The sequence below is a fragment of the Aotus nancymaae genome, unplaced genomic scaffold, assembly GCF_030222135.1.
Source record: "Aotus nancymaae isolate 86718 unplaced genomic scaffold, 86718_ANA_hifiasm-v0.15.2.pri h1tg000108l, whole genome shotgun sequence".
Lineage (NCBI taxonomy): Eukaryota > Metazoa > Chordata > Mammalia > Primates > Aotidae > Aotus > Aotus nancymaae.
The window spans coordinates 14,983,033-14,998,660 of record NW_026988523.1 but is presented as its reverse complement, the minus strand read 5'-3'; the positions used below and the strand labels follow the sequence as shown (position 1 = coordinate 14,998,660).

The following is a 15,628-nucleotide window of genomic DNA, read 5'->3' as shown; positions in this document are numbered from 1 at the left end:
AGGGAAAGACAGCAAATATTTTAAATGAAGACAGAGATGACTGCCCACATTTTACATCAATCTCCAGACACACTACCCAGTTTTATATCTGGGCTTGAATGGCAGGAAAATCAACACCATCCAGTACCAGCATGTCAAATAAGTGGGAGTTACTCCTGTGGGTGCTTTTGTATACTACAGATATCAAACTATCTCCATTTACAGTTTGACATGATGGTAGTGCTCTAGGACAACTCACTTTTTAAATATTTCATAAATAAGCACAAAGGATGTTAGTATTTCTTACACCAAGTGCTCTTACATATTCACTTACTCTCACAACGACCCAGCAAAGTAGAAATTATTTTTCTCATTTGTAGATGAAAACATAAGGTCTGAAACAGTAAATAATTTAGGTTTGAATCCAGAGCTGTGTGATTCCAAAACTCATCCTCTTTCTTCTTTTCCTTCTACTACAATCATTTCTTAGTGGATCACAGAAAGATGCCTATGGCAGTAGGATGCATTACTGAGGTCTCATGCATATGGTGGCACTCTGAATCTCTAAGCACTCAGCACTGGGTTGGAAGAGGGGAGGTTGGGGAGGCTGGGGAGGGAGGTCAGAAAGTATTTTTAAGCACTCCTTTGGGGTCTTGACTTCAAGTATGCTCCAGTCATAGGGATGTTCCTGCTTTTTCCTCATACCCAGGGGAGACCTGCTGCCCTTTGTGGAGTCAGCATCTGCCTTCCCCACTATGGTTTAGTGCTGTAGAGGGACATTGAGTGGTTTTGTAATCAGGTCTCGGTTTTGACATGTGGTCCAGGACACTTCTTCACACAAGTTTTAATCTGCTCTGATTATTATTACCAGGTACCTCCAGCTCTGGAGGGGCTCCGTTGGTAGAGCAGTAGCTCAGAGCCAAGGTGTAGTGTCTTCAGAATTAAAATGCATCTAAGGGTCTGAGAGCCCAGAACACCACACAAGGGACAGCTCAACCACAGGTAAGTATGTTAAAATGCTCAAGATCCAAATTTTTTAAACTTTTACTTTCTAGGAAATAAATGGGGATAAGTACTAATCCTGTGATTTCTTTGTGTGCTACATTTAGAGTCTTCCTTTCATTCACAATTTGAAAAGCCAGGTAAAGACAGAATAAAGCCCATTCTTAAGAGAGAGAAGAGGCTGGACGGGGTTGCTCACTCCTATAATCCCAGCAATTTGGGAGGCTGAGGCAGGTGGGTTACCTGAGGTCAGGAGTTTGAAACCAGCCTGGTCAACATGGCGAAATCCCGTCTCTACTAAAAATACAAAAATTAGCTGGGTGTGGTGGTCTATAGTCTAGCTATAGTCTATAGTCTAGCTACTTGGGAAGCTGAGACAGGAGAACTGCTTGAACCTGACAGGCAGAGGTTGCAGTGAGCCAAGATCGTGCCACTGCATTCCAACCTGGGGGGAGACAGAGCAAGACTCCATCTCAAAAAAGAGGCCGAGGCAGGCAGATCACGAGGTCAGAAGTTTGAGACCAGCCTGGCCAACATGGTGAAACCCCCACTACTGAAAATACAAAAATTAGCCAGGCATGGTGGTGGGCACCTGTAATCCCAGCTACTCGGGAGGCTGAGGCAGGAGAATCACTTGAATTTGGGAGGCGGAGGTTGCAGTGAGTCGAGATTGCGCCATTGCACTCCAGCCTGGGCAACAAGAGCAAAACTCCGTCTCAAAAAAAAAAAAAAAAAAAAAAAAAAAGAGAAAGTGGTTTAGTTGTTACTTAAGAGGGTTTAGCTGTTATTCTACCACTTCTTGGCTGAATGGCCTGGAGCAACCTAGAGTATATCTGAGTCATATATTTTCATCTCTAAGTGGGGATAAAAATAATACCTTAAGTGTTGGCACACCATCAAATGAGGTAATCTCTTGAGGTGCTTTGTAGGTCTAACACTGGTGGGTCTACAAATTCACAAATTTTAGTTAGCTTAGCCAGGCTCCATCATAACTTGTGACAGCATGACTCTGTGACCTCTTGGCTGGTAACCAGGTGAGATATACCTTCTAAAGTCTGAGCTGGAGACATGTAGAGACATCACCAAGGTTGACTTACCAAAGATGTTCTTCACTCCCTGCTCTTTCACAAGATAATCCACATACTGACCAATTACTGAAAGGTTGATTTCTCTAGAAGACATGAGAAAAATGGGAAAAAATTGCATATTTAGTCTTTTTCAGATTATTATTCAACAAATCCTCAGGTATATAAACTGCTCCCTCTTGCTAACATTATTAAAAATCCACTCAATTTGTGAAATTCTTAGCCTGCTCTAAATGCTTTTTACCCCCTGAATCTGGTGATTTCTCCACTCAGCCATGTATACCTCACTTCTATGAGCAAAACACTATTAGTTATCAACAGAGTCTTTATAATTACACCTCATCACAACACTATTTAAAAAGTAGTTATCTAATTGTCTTTCTTTTTAGAGCCCATATGGCCATGTATCTTTTGCCCTTTTTGGGGAAGAGTGATGGTCAGGGACATGGTTAAATGAGAACTTAACATTTGCCATTTGATCCCAAGTGCTGGGATTACAAGTATGAGCCATCATGTCTGGCCTGTCCCTCCTTGTGTTTTCCCACCCTACTCTCAGGGTACCTAGGTCTGTTTTCTTTGCTGGAGGCCATTATCTATGATCAATTATTAGGAAGTCATTCAAGAGGATGTAAACATTTCTTAGGCTTACAAGACAGGAAGATTCAATCTTAGTAAGAATTTTAGCACTTAATATTTGTGACAGCACATGAAATCTTAAACCCATCTGTATTTGCTGGTTTTATATTGAAGAAGGTTAGCAGTTAGAAAGGAACTTCGTCATCACTTTGCCTCTCAAAGGCGGAACAGCAGCATCAGCATCTGGGGGACTTTGTTACACATGAAGTATCCCAAGCCCCACACAGTCCTACTCAGTTAGAATCTGAATTTTAACAAGATCCCCATGTGACCTGCATGCCCTTGGCAATTTGAGGCACATAACCTTGTAAGGATCTGATGCTTAAGGTTAAGGCCTCTTTTCTTAAAATCATATTGATTTCAAAATCTAGAAACTGACTCACAAGCAAATTGTATTAGGCAACCTGTCCTCAATCAAAATGCAGGAGGGGAATGATGGGCAATGAAGAGTGAAATCCAAAGAAAAATGGTGCAGCAAGTCTGGGTTAAATGGTTACACCGTACCCATGGTTACACCACCAAGAACATGGAGTGCTAGCTGGCTGCCACTACACTTTTGTCTGTGGGGCCAGAGAATCCTACTTTAAGTTTGGCCTTATTAACATTCTTTTCACCTTTACCTACTGTATTCCTTAAACAACAAAAATAAAACAAAAAAAATCTGATGTATCTAGGAAACAGAGACATCAAATGGGTATTCGTCAAAAGGAGTAAGAACAAAAAGACATATGATAGAAAACAACTGACTCTGAGACTAAAAGGAAAGCTACTAAATGCGAAGAATGCACAGGCAATCATGCCTATAACAAGTTCAGAGAAAAGACAGCAGGCCTGAGCCTGCCAGTTGGGAAAAGGTGTGTTAATGCAATTATAAAGCCTGTAAGGGGAGCGAACTCCCTAATTATGGCACATGCCCCCATATCCTAACACTGCTCCCTCCTGGCCTCAGTCTGCACCTCGAACAGCCCAGGTGTTCAGCAAAGGCTGGGCAAAGGAGTGGTGATGTGGGAAGTGACAATGATGAAATCACCATGAGCTTTGCCTTTACAAGCTGCTTAGTACCACACATGATATTTTGAAATTTCTCTATTGAGTAAAGACGATAGTATACATGATTAAAATAGCAAAACATAATGAAGGTTATGACTGAGTCAAAAATTAAGTGTGTGGGGGCTCAGAAGAGAGACTGATAAATGACAGCTAGGGAGGCTGGAAAGAAGACATCCAAGGGCTGGATCTGGATAAACAGGACAAAACCCTATGATCCTCCAACATTTTTTTTTTTTTGAGACAAAGTCTCACTCTGTCTCCCAGGCTGAAGTGCAGCGGTGTAATCATGGCTCACTGCAGCCTTGACCTCCTGGGCTCAAGTGATTCTCTCGCCTCAGCCTCCAAAGTAGCTGGAACCACAGGTGCAGCTAACTTTAAATTTTTCGGTAGAGATGAAGTCTCACTATGTTGCCCAGACTGGTCTCAAACTCCTGGGGTCAAGCGATCCTCCTGCCTCAGCCTCCCAAAGTGTTGGGATTTCAAGTGTGAGCCACCACATCCGACCCCTCCAACATTCTTGAGAGATACTGTTTGGCCCTATTCTAGTATCATCCTCTTTTTAGGGAGTTGGCTGCACCCTTAGGCAGACCTAGGCCAGTATGTGAAACTGGAAGCTCCTTCTCTTTCCTCCATGAACTTTATAGTTTGTCGGCTGCAGTGGATAGTGCTTCCACCTACAGTCACCTCTCTCCCTCAGGCCTTGCTGGGAGACAGGCTATTCAGCTGACAATTTCACCCAGGGTTAGAGGTCTAATGGGTTATGCATTATCTGTCCCTTCAAGAAAGGAGATAGCAGTTTGCTGCTTCTTATAAAATGCCCTAACCTACAAGAATGATACTAATGGCAGAATTTTGGGGGCAGTGGCCATGACTCAGAAAATGTTCTTGAATTCAAGTCCTTTTGTAACTACCAGATCTCTTTAGAGGGATCTAGGTTGAAAAGGGGCTAACTCTAAATGTGTTTGACTCTGACAATATATTTTTTCCTTAAAGAGTATTTGAAAAGCCAGAAAAATCTAACAAATGTCAGGGCTGCTGGGTGTGGTGGCTCACGCCTGTAATCCTAGCACTTTGGGAAGCTGAGGTCGGTGAATCACTTGAGGTCAAGAATTCGAGGCTAGCCTGGCCAACATGGTAAAATCCTGTCTCTACTAAAAATGCAAAAATGAGCTGGGCATACTGGTGGGCACCTGTAGTCCCAGCTTGCAATAGGGAGGCTGAGGCAGGAGGATTGCTTGAAACCAGGAGGTAGAGGTTGCAGTGAGCCAAGATGGTACCACAGCTGGAAATTGGAAAGAGTAGCAGCAGGCCCCACTTTAGAGGACTGGATGCCCCCAGGTCCCTCAGGCATTTCAGATCCCTGCCTGACTCTGCAGGTGCGAGTTTGCAGCCTTGGGCTGAGATGCTCAGCAGCTCCAAGCACAAATGGAGGTGAAATCATCCAGTGCTGTTACCATGTGTTACATAGGTGCCCAAAACACAGGGTGAGGGTGACAGTAATTCTCTTTGAGGACTTTGTCCATTTTATTTATTTATTTTTGAGACAAGGCCTTGCTCTGTCACCTAGGCTGGAGTATAGTGGCATAATCATGCTCACTGCAGCCTCAATTTCCCAGGCTCAAGTGATCCTCTGGCCTCTGCCTCCCCAGTAGCTAGGACTACAGCTGTGTGCCACTACACCCAGCTAATTTTTGTATTTTTTGTAGAGATGGGGTTTTTTGTAGAGATTTTATGGATGAATATAATTACTTTTTCTAATTGTCTGTTCTTAGATAGTTTGCCCAGACTATATAAGCAGAAGAATGTCTTCTGTTCTTTTTGCCACAAATTAAGGTCTAGAGTGGGTGGACTGTGAAACTGCAGGTAGATTCTACAACTCTTCTCTTAGAGTAAAAGGGTAACAATTTTTCTGAAGTGGCTTTTCAGGGAGAAATCCCTATTGTTGTTTGTTTACTCTCCTGGTGCACAAAATACCATGAAAGACTTCTGCTTTATCTGAGAAGGTAGAATCCACAAGACAGGCAGTTTTCATACCTCACATGATGTGGCATGCGTATCAGAAAATCTGATTTTCCATTTTATACATATCTCTCAGCATTCAATCAGATAGGAGTTATATGTACTCTTGGCAAAATAGCCACCTGGTTACTTCAGAATTCTTTCAGCAGGGAGGCAGGCAGGGACTAACCTGCCCACCCTGCTAGAGCTGGAAAATGTTCTGTTCTGGGAGTCTGAGTCCCCTCATCTCCCAAACACTGTTAAAAAGACAATAATCTATGCCAGTCTGACTCCAGCAGGCCAGGTCTTTTCTCACTGGGGTAACAGCTTTTGTTTTTACCAGAGGGTGTTGTAAAGATTCCCAGGGTGATGACAAGAACATTTGAGGGAAAAAACACAACTTTGTTTTTGAAACTTTAGATCTGAAATGGACTTTCTGTTCTAACGACTGTGTGCCTGCCCAAAGAAAAAGTGAGTTCTTAGAACAACTAAGGAGAGCAAGTCTTGGACAGGCGCAGTGGCTCACGCCTGTAATCCCAGCACATTGGGAGGCTGAGACGGGCAGACCACTTGAGGTCAGGAGTCTGAGACCAGCCGGACCAACATGGTGAAACCCTGTCTCTACTAAAAACACAAAAGTTAGCCGGGCGTGGTGGTGCACGCCTGTAATCCCAGCACATTGGAAGGCCGAGACGGGCAGACCACTTGAGGTCAGGAGTCTGAGACCAGCCATGCCAACATGGTGAAACCCTGTCTCTACTAAAAACACAAAACTTAGCCAGGCGTGGTGGTGCATGCCTGTAATCCCAGCTACTCAGGAGGCTGAGGTAGGAGAATTGCTTGAGCTTGGGAGAGAGAGGTTGCAGTGAGCCGAGATACCGCATCACTGCACTCCAGCCTGGGTGACAGAGCGAGACTTCGTCTCAAAAAAAAAAAAAAAAGCAAGTATTTTATTAGACTTGCTAGTGTATAAAAAGGTAAGGGTTGGATAGGTAGAGAAAGCCTCCCTTTCTAGCTGTGTGGCTTGGGGCACCTGGGCTAGCCTTTAGGATCTCAGTTTCTTCAACCCCTAGGACAAAGATAACTACAGCTCTCTCACAGAGCTGTTGTCAAGATTAAGTGGGAACATGTAAATGAAAATGCCTGCATGATGACTGACATGGCATCAATCAGTGTTCGCTTCCTTCTCTCCTTTTTCTTGACTACCAGCACTAGTCATTCCTGTAGTGTATTCACTCATAAAATAACAAAAGCTACCACAACTATGCCACATGCTTAAGATACAAAGATAAATAATTGCTCAGTCCTTGTGTATTGCCTGGCATTCAATACCTATTGAATAGGGCTAAGCAGCTCAAAGCCTGCTGCAAGACATAGGCAAGTAACAAAAAGTTATTTAATAATTATTATAAACAAATACTTTTAATATAAAGCAAAAAGGATGCTTGGAATCACAAGGGAAGAGTATGGACAGGGTGCTATAGAAGGGTCATCTAAATCCTTTTAAGATAATTGGGGGAGAATTTCTAAGGACGGTTTTGATAGATGAGTAGAAGTGTTCAAGTGGAGTAAGAAAGAGGATGGTGGTAGAAAAAGGCAAAGGAAACAGAATGAGTAAAGACATAGAGGGCAGAAGAGGTACAGTGACAAAGAAATGAAGCAGGAAAAGTAAACCGTGAAGGGCTTCCTATGCCATCCCAGGAAGTCTGCTCATCTCAGACTTCAATGTGCTAAAGAATCTTCTGGGACATTGTTAAATGCAGGACTGATCTGTGGTATGATAGGGCCTGAGATTGTGCATTTCTGCCAAGTTCTCATGGTGGTAGAACAACTGGTCCATGGGCCATATGATGGATAGCAAGGCTTAGACAAAAGAGTCAAAATAGTCCCAAAGAGGAGAGTGACATGATCAGATTTATTTACTAGGCAGCTCAGTGAGCTGCAGTGTGGACGACGGACTGGAATTACAGGTACTTTATACATTCTTATATCATGGTGATCCCCACAATATCCCCAAGACATAACACCAGAGGACTACAGACTCTTTAAGAGTTGGAAAGGGTCATAGAGATAATGTGGTTGAACTTTCTTTGAAGAATATGAAAGAGAGCTCTTAAAAGGTGACAAGATCTCCCCAGGCTCAGAGAGCTAACTGGTGGCAAAGCTTGGGGTCCAGGACCCAGATCATTTCACTAAGATCTACTTACCCCTGTTCTTTCTGGCAGCTGCTCTACTCCAGGACATCAACTTACATGCAGAAAGCTGAATTGTTATTGAGCATTCATTGAAATTAAGAAAAAAAAAGGATCCAGGGAAATAGTTCTTGTTCAGCCACTCAGAATTATGGTGGATATGTATACTGTACATGCCAGGTTAGGAGAAGTCCCACAAGGGCAGGTCATCTGGCAGTATTTCCAGGTATTAGATTCCATGTGCCCCTTCCTTCCATCTTGGGTCTTGGAAACATGCCAGAAGTGAAGATTCCCTTGTGGGTAAGTAGGTTAATGCCTACATTTTCTTGGTGGGTGTTCCAAAACTGCTTTGTAGCTATAGGAATATTTGATGGAGCAGGTGGTGGGAGACAAGCGAACTAACATGGCTCCCCTGCCTAATCCATGCTATACACTGACCTACACTATTTAATTTATTTCTTAAATACCATATACATAATGCATTCTTTTTTTTTTTTTTTTTTTGATTTCACACCTCAGGAAAGTAAGGTTATTAGAAGAAAAAAGCAGAATTGATGAGAAAATAGTAAAATGGAAGCAGCAGGACCACAGGTTTTTGGGAAACAGGAAAAGATACAAAAAAACAGAGTCATTTTAGTTATCTCTAATCATGGGATCTGGCCTTCCGGGAAAACAGCAGAATAGGGAAGAAGAATACATTCACACTCTCAGTGCATCCCTGATGAACAAACAAGACTGTTTTAAGAAGCCACTTCCAGGATAAGAGGGGTCTTATTAAAAGGTTAAAGTAGCATGGACCAGATGCAGTCTTAGGGGATTACAGGCAGTATCTCACTCTGTAACAGGAAGTAAATCCTGCCAATTCATGCAATCACATGTCTTCTGTTTGGTATGTGAACCAGTGACTGATGCATTGAGAAACAGCTGATGTCAGTCTTTCTTAAAACTTGTGGAAAGGGGAAGTAACAGAAAAAAAATTATTATTAACCAGCTGAGTAATCTGAATGCCAAATCAGCAAGAATCTTATTTATTTAGACCTAGCAAGGACATGATTTTTCATGGATCTAAGAGGCCAGGAAGTCTTGGACTCATTGGAGAGTCTCTAAGGGACAACTGTGAAATGGCCAACTTTGAAGGAGAATACAAAAAGACATAAGAAATTTCATCTCCTTTAAAGGGGTAAGATGAAGGTTTATAAATTCACTCACAGAAGACCAAAGAGAAAGCCTCTTTTAAAAAGTGTATTACATACATCTTCCTTTTGCCCCGTCTTATGCCATAAAGGCAGTTCAAAACTTTTTGACCTAAGTGTATATTGACCCTGTGCTGAGCACTGTTGTATGAATTATCTCATTTAATGCTCATTATTATGTAGGTATAATTATTATTATTATATGACACAGAAAGAAAGGAAAAGCTTAAATAAGCCAGTATTCTAACTGTTTTGGTAGCCTGACTCTTCTGACAGGTCAAAAACATGTAGATCTGGATGAACTCTCTTTTGTCAGGGGGCAATGTTCAAGGAGAAGTTATACACAGTGTATGGCTCCCTATGCCACAGGACCTTTTTGTTATCTGATTTCTGAGCAGAATGACTGCCACATTCCTCTGGAGGTCAAAATACTTTCTTGGGGTAATGATTACTCAACAATCATCTGTCGTTACTTCCCCCCCACCTCCTGCCCGCCCAACATCTAGTCAATGTTGAAATGAGGCTGTAAACATGAATCAGGAGTCCATCGTGCAGATACTCTCCTACTTTCCTCAGGGTAGGACATTTTCATCAAGTCTATGAACAGCCTGAAGTGGAATCATGCTGACGTCTAGAGACAGGATCCTGAAAGGGGCTAGGACAGTGCTTGATATCAAATTATGCTAAAATGGGATTCTCATCCAATGCTACTGGCCTTGTTTAGAAAGGCCAGGGCTGTGGTGAAATCCAAGGAGAATTTGCTCTGTGGAGCTATAGACACTGGGAGAAAGGCAAGCTGCCATTTCTCACCTTCTCCCTTTCTGCAAGGTGATATAGTGCTTCTCTGACTTTGGGGTCAGAGATATAGTGCCTCCTCAGACTTGGGGGTCAGAGACAGTGCAGAGGGATGACAGAAGCTGCCTTTTGGCAATAGTTCCACAGAGGTGCAGGGTCTTAAGTGACCGTTACTACAAAGAACTTCTGTCCTTTTTGGTTGAATGAGAACCGATCCCCTCACAACCCCAAATGATAGTTACCCATTCTCAGTCATTGGCGTGATGGTTGCAGCCACAAGACCCTGAAGTTTCTTCTTTGGGGCGGCCATTGAGCTGCTGGTAGGCCTGGAAAACATACAATGTAATTTCTCTCTTTCTTCTAGGAATGTCAATGATAAAACTCCCAGTCAACGTCCATTTCTAGTTTAGAAATCTAAATTGTGCTTACAAGTACACAAACACACAGAACAAGTATAAGATGGTAAAATTTTAGAGCTTAATTCTGTTGAGGAGGAAACTTTAAGACAGGAGAGGGTAGACCTGAGAAAATACTATGTGGACAGGCTCCCATTTTATCTACACAGATGATGGAAGCAATTTAAGACCTCGAAGGATAAGGGTAAACAGCAGCAGGCCCGGGAAAGAGCTTGAACCTAACTCAGGTAAGTAAAACATACAATGAATTATAGCTATGCCTCAGTATACACAGAGGATCGGTTCCAGGACCTCCACATATATGAAACTCCATGCCTGCCCAAGTCACGCAGCACCAGCCTGGCATATGAGAATTCTGAATCCTACAAATACTGATTTTCTATCCGCCTTCAGTTGAAAAAAATCCATGTAAATGGACCTGCACACTTCAAACCCATGTAATTCAAGAGTCAACTGTACTATTACTTAAACTGAAATATGGTCATAAAAGGGGACATTTTGCATTTTCTTCATTCTTAAGCTAGAATCTCACCTAAAACAAGCCTGTCTTAAGGTTTCATCATGATTTACATAATTACCTAACTTTTCACATCCTAATTTTGCCCACTTCTGTCCAGTTTTCCTAGTTCTAGTTAACCATGTAAACTGCATCTTCACCTCCCTCTTCCCCACTAGAGCAGGATCCCAGGACAGGGATGTTTCATTTGCCTTTGCTCTCTGCAGTGAGCCCTCTGCTTCACACCAGGTGTTCAATTCAAGAGAGAAGAATACATGGGTGACTGAACGAAATGATCAGAACTGTGGCTGGATAATGGCTTCCACAGACAGGGAGTTCACCGCTGAAAGAGTTAAACTCACACCACTCATTGGGGGGCCAAAGGATCTCTCACCATCTGGCAGATTGTACCTGCCCATAATCAGTGTAAAAGACTCCAGATGGGCCACAAGAAGCAACAGAGCAGACTGGTTAACAGCCTGGGTCCCACAGGCAGAATACCTGGTTCAACTCACAGCTCTGACATTTGACCACCTGGTTCAACTCGCAGCTCTGACATTTGCTGGTTGTAGAAGCATTATTGTTTTTGAGCTATAAGACATAAAAAGCCACAAATGCAATTTGAAGCCACAAATGTAACATCTAACGATTGAAAATGAAAATAAGCCGGGCGCAGTGGCTCACGCCTGTAATCCCAGAACTTTGGGAGGCCGAGGCAGGTGGATCACGAGGTCAAGAGATCGAGACCATCCTGGTCAACATGGTGAAACCCCGTCTCTACTAAAAATACAAAAAATTAGCTGGGCACGGTGGCGCGTGCCTGTAATCCCAGCTACTTAGGAGGCTGAGGCAGGAGAATTGCCTCAACCCAGGAGGCAGAGGTTGCAGTGAGCCAAGATCACACCATTGCACTCCAGCCTGGGTAACGAGCGAAACTCCGTCTCAAAAAAACAACAATAAAAAACCAAAAAAACAAAAGAAAATGAAAATAAAATATAATCAAATAGTATTTGATGACAATTCTACAAAAGATAGTGGCCTTGCAGCAAATAAAGTGATGTCTATAGGTGACCAACAAAGGTTATGCTATAGCTCTGACATTACTGGCACATTCAAAAACCCAATGCCCACTATACTTAAATCTAACTCACATAATGTAGTACTTAGTTATGTAAGTTTGTTTTATTTGCTCTAATTGTTCATCTTATCTTCCCAAATAGGAGAATAAACTTCAGAAGTATAGAGACCAGATCTTCTATTTTTCTTCCCCAAGAGTCTTGGCTCAGGTAAGCCCTTGAGAAATACTGCTTTCAGCAGAAAGACAACATGATACTTTCCTTGCAAACAGACGTGTTCCCAGAAAGACTTGCTCTTAAAATCAAGAGCAAGTCCTGCATGTAGCTTTGCTCTGTATTTCTTAATTCAAAGATGAGACTAAAATCAGGCTGGAAGTTTAGAAAGATTAATCTAATAACCTGGACCATGGGAAAACACAAGATAAGAAATCATAAGATGTGGCTCTCATCACTCTTTGGGCCTCCTGTGATTACCTTCAGTACAATCAGGCGGCCACTTAGCCTCTGAGCCTTAAAGGCCAATAACCTAGGCCATCTCCCCGCTGGAGGGATGTTTAAGCATCAAAGGAGATTGATGCTATGCCTACTGTACATCTTCACCTAGCACTCCTATAAGCATCTCAACTTAACATGCCCAAAGGGAACCTGCCATCTCCTTTGTTTCTTTTTTTTTTTTGTTTTGTTTTTTTTTTTTTTTTTTTTTTTTTTTTTGAGACGGAGTCTCGCTCTTGTTACCCAGGCTGGAGTGCAATGGCGCGATCTCGGCTCACTGCAACCTCCGCCTCCTGGGTTCAGGCAATTCTCCTGCCTCAGCCTCCTGAGTAGCTGGGATTACAGGCACGCGCCACCGTGCCCAGCTAATTTTTTTGTATTAGTAGAGACGGGGTTTCACCATGTTGACCAGGATGGTCTCGATCTCTCGACCTCGTGATCCACCCGCCTCGGCCTCCCAAAGTGCTGGGATTACAGGCTTGAGCCACCGCGCCCGGCCCATCTCCTTTGTTTCTTACTGTAGAGGGGTGAGAGGGCCAGCTCTGGAGTCAGGCCTCATGGATCTGCATCCTGGCTCTACCACTTACCACCTAGGTGACCTTGAGCCCATTAAGTAACCTCTTTCTGCTTTGGTTTCCCCTTCTGTAAAGGAGGATAATAGCAATTGTTTTTCACAGGGTTGTTTAGAGAATTAAATGAACTAATTCATGTAAAGTGATTAACAACAATGCTGGGCACATAGTATGTGTTCAGTGCCCTCCATGAAGTCTTGCCTGATGTGTATAGGACAGTAGAAATTATTATCATGCTCTTACCAGCATCATCTTCCCAGTCATCTTTGCTCTGCTGGTGCCTCCTTTCCAACTCACACTACTCTTGTCTATTTAGGGACAAGGTCATTCCAATTCTGTTATCTTCTTCCCCTGCAATTCCTCTTTTCCTCCTTACGCCTTTGTAATTTGCCCCTTTGTTACCTCTTATCTAGACCAATAGGCAAAACCTCAGGTCCAAGGGGCCCAAGAAGGTTCAAGTGATAAAGAGTCCTGAGAGCCTGAGTCAGCATTAAACATCTCCTAAATCCAACACTACTAGGCTGTTCAGGCTAAATAAAATGCCATATTCTTGTGGTTTTGCCTGCATTTATTTCATACTAAGGACAGTAACACGGATGTTCTTAGAATCATCAGAAGCTCAAACTGGCAATTTTATATGTGGCTTTGATGGAAAGAAATAAAACTAATTACCACAAACGTAGTTTGATTAGTTCAAAAATTCAAAACAAGGGGCCTGTGGGAGTGTAGGATAGTGGTTGGCAATCACTGTCCTAATCCCTATTCTCTTCGTCAATTCGCACCAGCTGTCAGATTAACCTTCCAGTAACACCAGCATTTCTGGTCTTGTCTTTGTCCTGTTTAGAAAATGCCAGTAGGCTAAAGACCCAACTCCCTGGGTCTGGGTCTCTATTGAAATCTTCCTGCCTGTACTGTACTTGCCCAGCTGAACAAACTGTTTCCTGTTCCTCCTACCTACCTTTCACCATCTGTCTGCTTGCCTTTGTTCCTGTGGTTCTCTCACTTCAATCTCTTGTCTGACCAACTTTTAAAACACGCTTTATCCATTCCAGCAGGTATAGCTTAAAAAATAAATAAATAAAAACATCTCATTTTAAAAGCCAGGGGATTTCCTGATACCCCAGCCAAAATTTCTTAAACTTCAGAATTCCCCCAAACACTTGCTTTTCATTAAAAACCTTACATCAGAGTTACAAGCAGGATGGTTTTTGGCTCCTCTCCTAGACTGTCTGCCATCTGGGGGCAGTGACAGCTTCGAAAATTTCTTTGCACAGAGCAGTACACTAAATAAGTAAAAGTTTGCTGCCTTTGCAAACTGTGAAACGCCTACAGGAAGAGATGGGATTAAAAAACAACGACTTGAACAGAGAATGATCAATGTTTTTAAGATTCAAGTTTTAGATAAACTTGGAAATGTTATGCTTTGAAGTCTTCAGAGCCAGTATCTAAAGCAAATGGTTCAAATGTTCTCCAGCCTAAGGCTTAATGTGAATTTAGAATATTATAATTGAAACACTGGGGAGAGGGTATTAGGATTGAAATCTTATACCTTCATCCACAGATAAGAACACTTAATGCAAACAATTAAAGCTGCCTAAATCAAATTCTTTTTAAAATGGCAATTTTTTCTTTTTTTTTTTTTTAAGACAAAATGGGGATAGAATGTAGCTCTGGACAGAGACTATCTTGAGGAAATACAAACAGGGGTTCTTTAAAAAGCAGAAGACAATTTCTCCTAAAGTGAAGGGGGGATGTATCAGATTTAATATTAAGCTCCCTTCTGCTCAATTGCTAACTCTGTTTTGAGGAAAGGGTCTTCGGAGACTCAGCAGCTATGCTGTCTGCAAACAATCTGGGGGAGTGGGTCCCTCTGCCCCACTCTGTCCCGACACTTTTCGCATTCACACCGTCTCCAGCTCCGTTTCCCAGCGTATCCGGCCTCCCCCTTTTCTTCGTCCTGGTCTCACCCGCCCCCGAGTCAGGCCCCAGCGTCCCTCCGCCCGAACGCCCAGGTCGTCGGGCCGCCTGCGTCCGTCGAGCAGCGCTCACCCAGACCTCCGCTCCGTCCGTGCCGCCGCTCGGCTCGGCAGCCCCCGCCGCGTTTTATTGCCGGGGCCGCCCGGCCCAGGCCCACGTGCCGCCACGCCGGGGAGCCTGGGGGTTGTAGTTCTGCGCCGCAGCCAGCGAGGCGCGCCCAGAACCGCCGGCCCCGAAACCCCGAGACGTTTTGCACACCCGGAGTTTGCCCTTTTGTCACCGGAACGACGTGGACTGAAGTGACTCCGGCGCCGCGCCCTGGCCTCCCAAGGATCCGGAGTATCCCAGCTGGCGGCCGGGTGCCCGAGAGCGCGCCGCTCACCCGCGCCACGCCGAGTCCAGACCTCCCCCTGCCTCCTGTGCACGCCGGTCCTTCCCGCATGCTGGACGCCTCCTCGGCCCCCCTCCGTCTGAATTGTCCTTCTCTTGCGCAGGGCTCTGAAATCCCCGCTATCTCGTGGTTCTGCGTTGTGAGGTTTGGGCTGCTGTTTCCGAGGCGTGCGGAGAACCCCAAGTAGTAGTTTTTAGTATATTCACAGAATTGTGCAACCTGTGTCACAGTTTTAGAACATTTCATCACTCCCTCCAAAAAAAACCCTAGCTATTAGT

The 15,628-nt window shown here is 43.6% G+C and overlaps 1 protein-coding gene and 1 long non-coding RNA gene across 5 annotated transcripts in view; one reads left to right on the top strand and one right to left on the bottom strand.

The window, feature by feature from the left end:
• Positions 1-15,392, bottom strand: part of NPL (N-acetylneuraminate pyruvate lyase) — a 38,966-nt gene extending 23,574 nt beyond the window's left edge. The window contains exons 1-3 of one of the 4 annotated variants that reach the window (XR_001106145.2): positions 13,941-14,423; positions 10,173-10,256; positions 2,079-2,152 (exon numbers count right to left, since the gene is read on the bottom strand). Coding sequence is in view for 2 of the 4 variants with exons in the window: in XM_012444681.3 (XP_012300104.1) it covers positions 2,079-2,152; positions 10,173-10,240 (142 nt within the window). In the remaining 2 variants the exon portion in view is untranslated. Of the gene's footprint in view, positions 1-2,078; positions 2,153-10,172; positions 10,257-13,940; positions 14,424-15,341 lie in introns of those variants that run through there. The other 3 variants (XR_010340412.1, XM_012444681.3, XM_012444679.3) reach the window with 3 other exon arrangements.
• LOC135272300 (uncharacterized) lies at positions 857-12,133 on the top strand. Its single transcript, XR_010340413.1, has 3 exons — positions 857-981; positions 10,496-10,573; positions 12,063-12,133. It is a non-coding gene; the product is annotated as an uncharacterized LOC135272300 (long non-coding RNA).
• Positions 15,393-15,628: the final 236 nt, after the last annotated feature.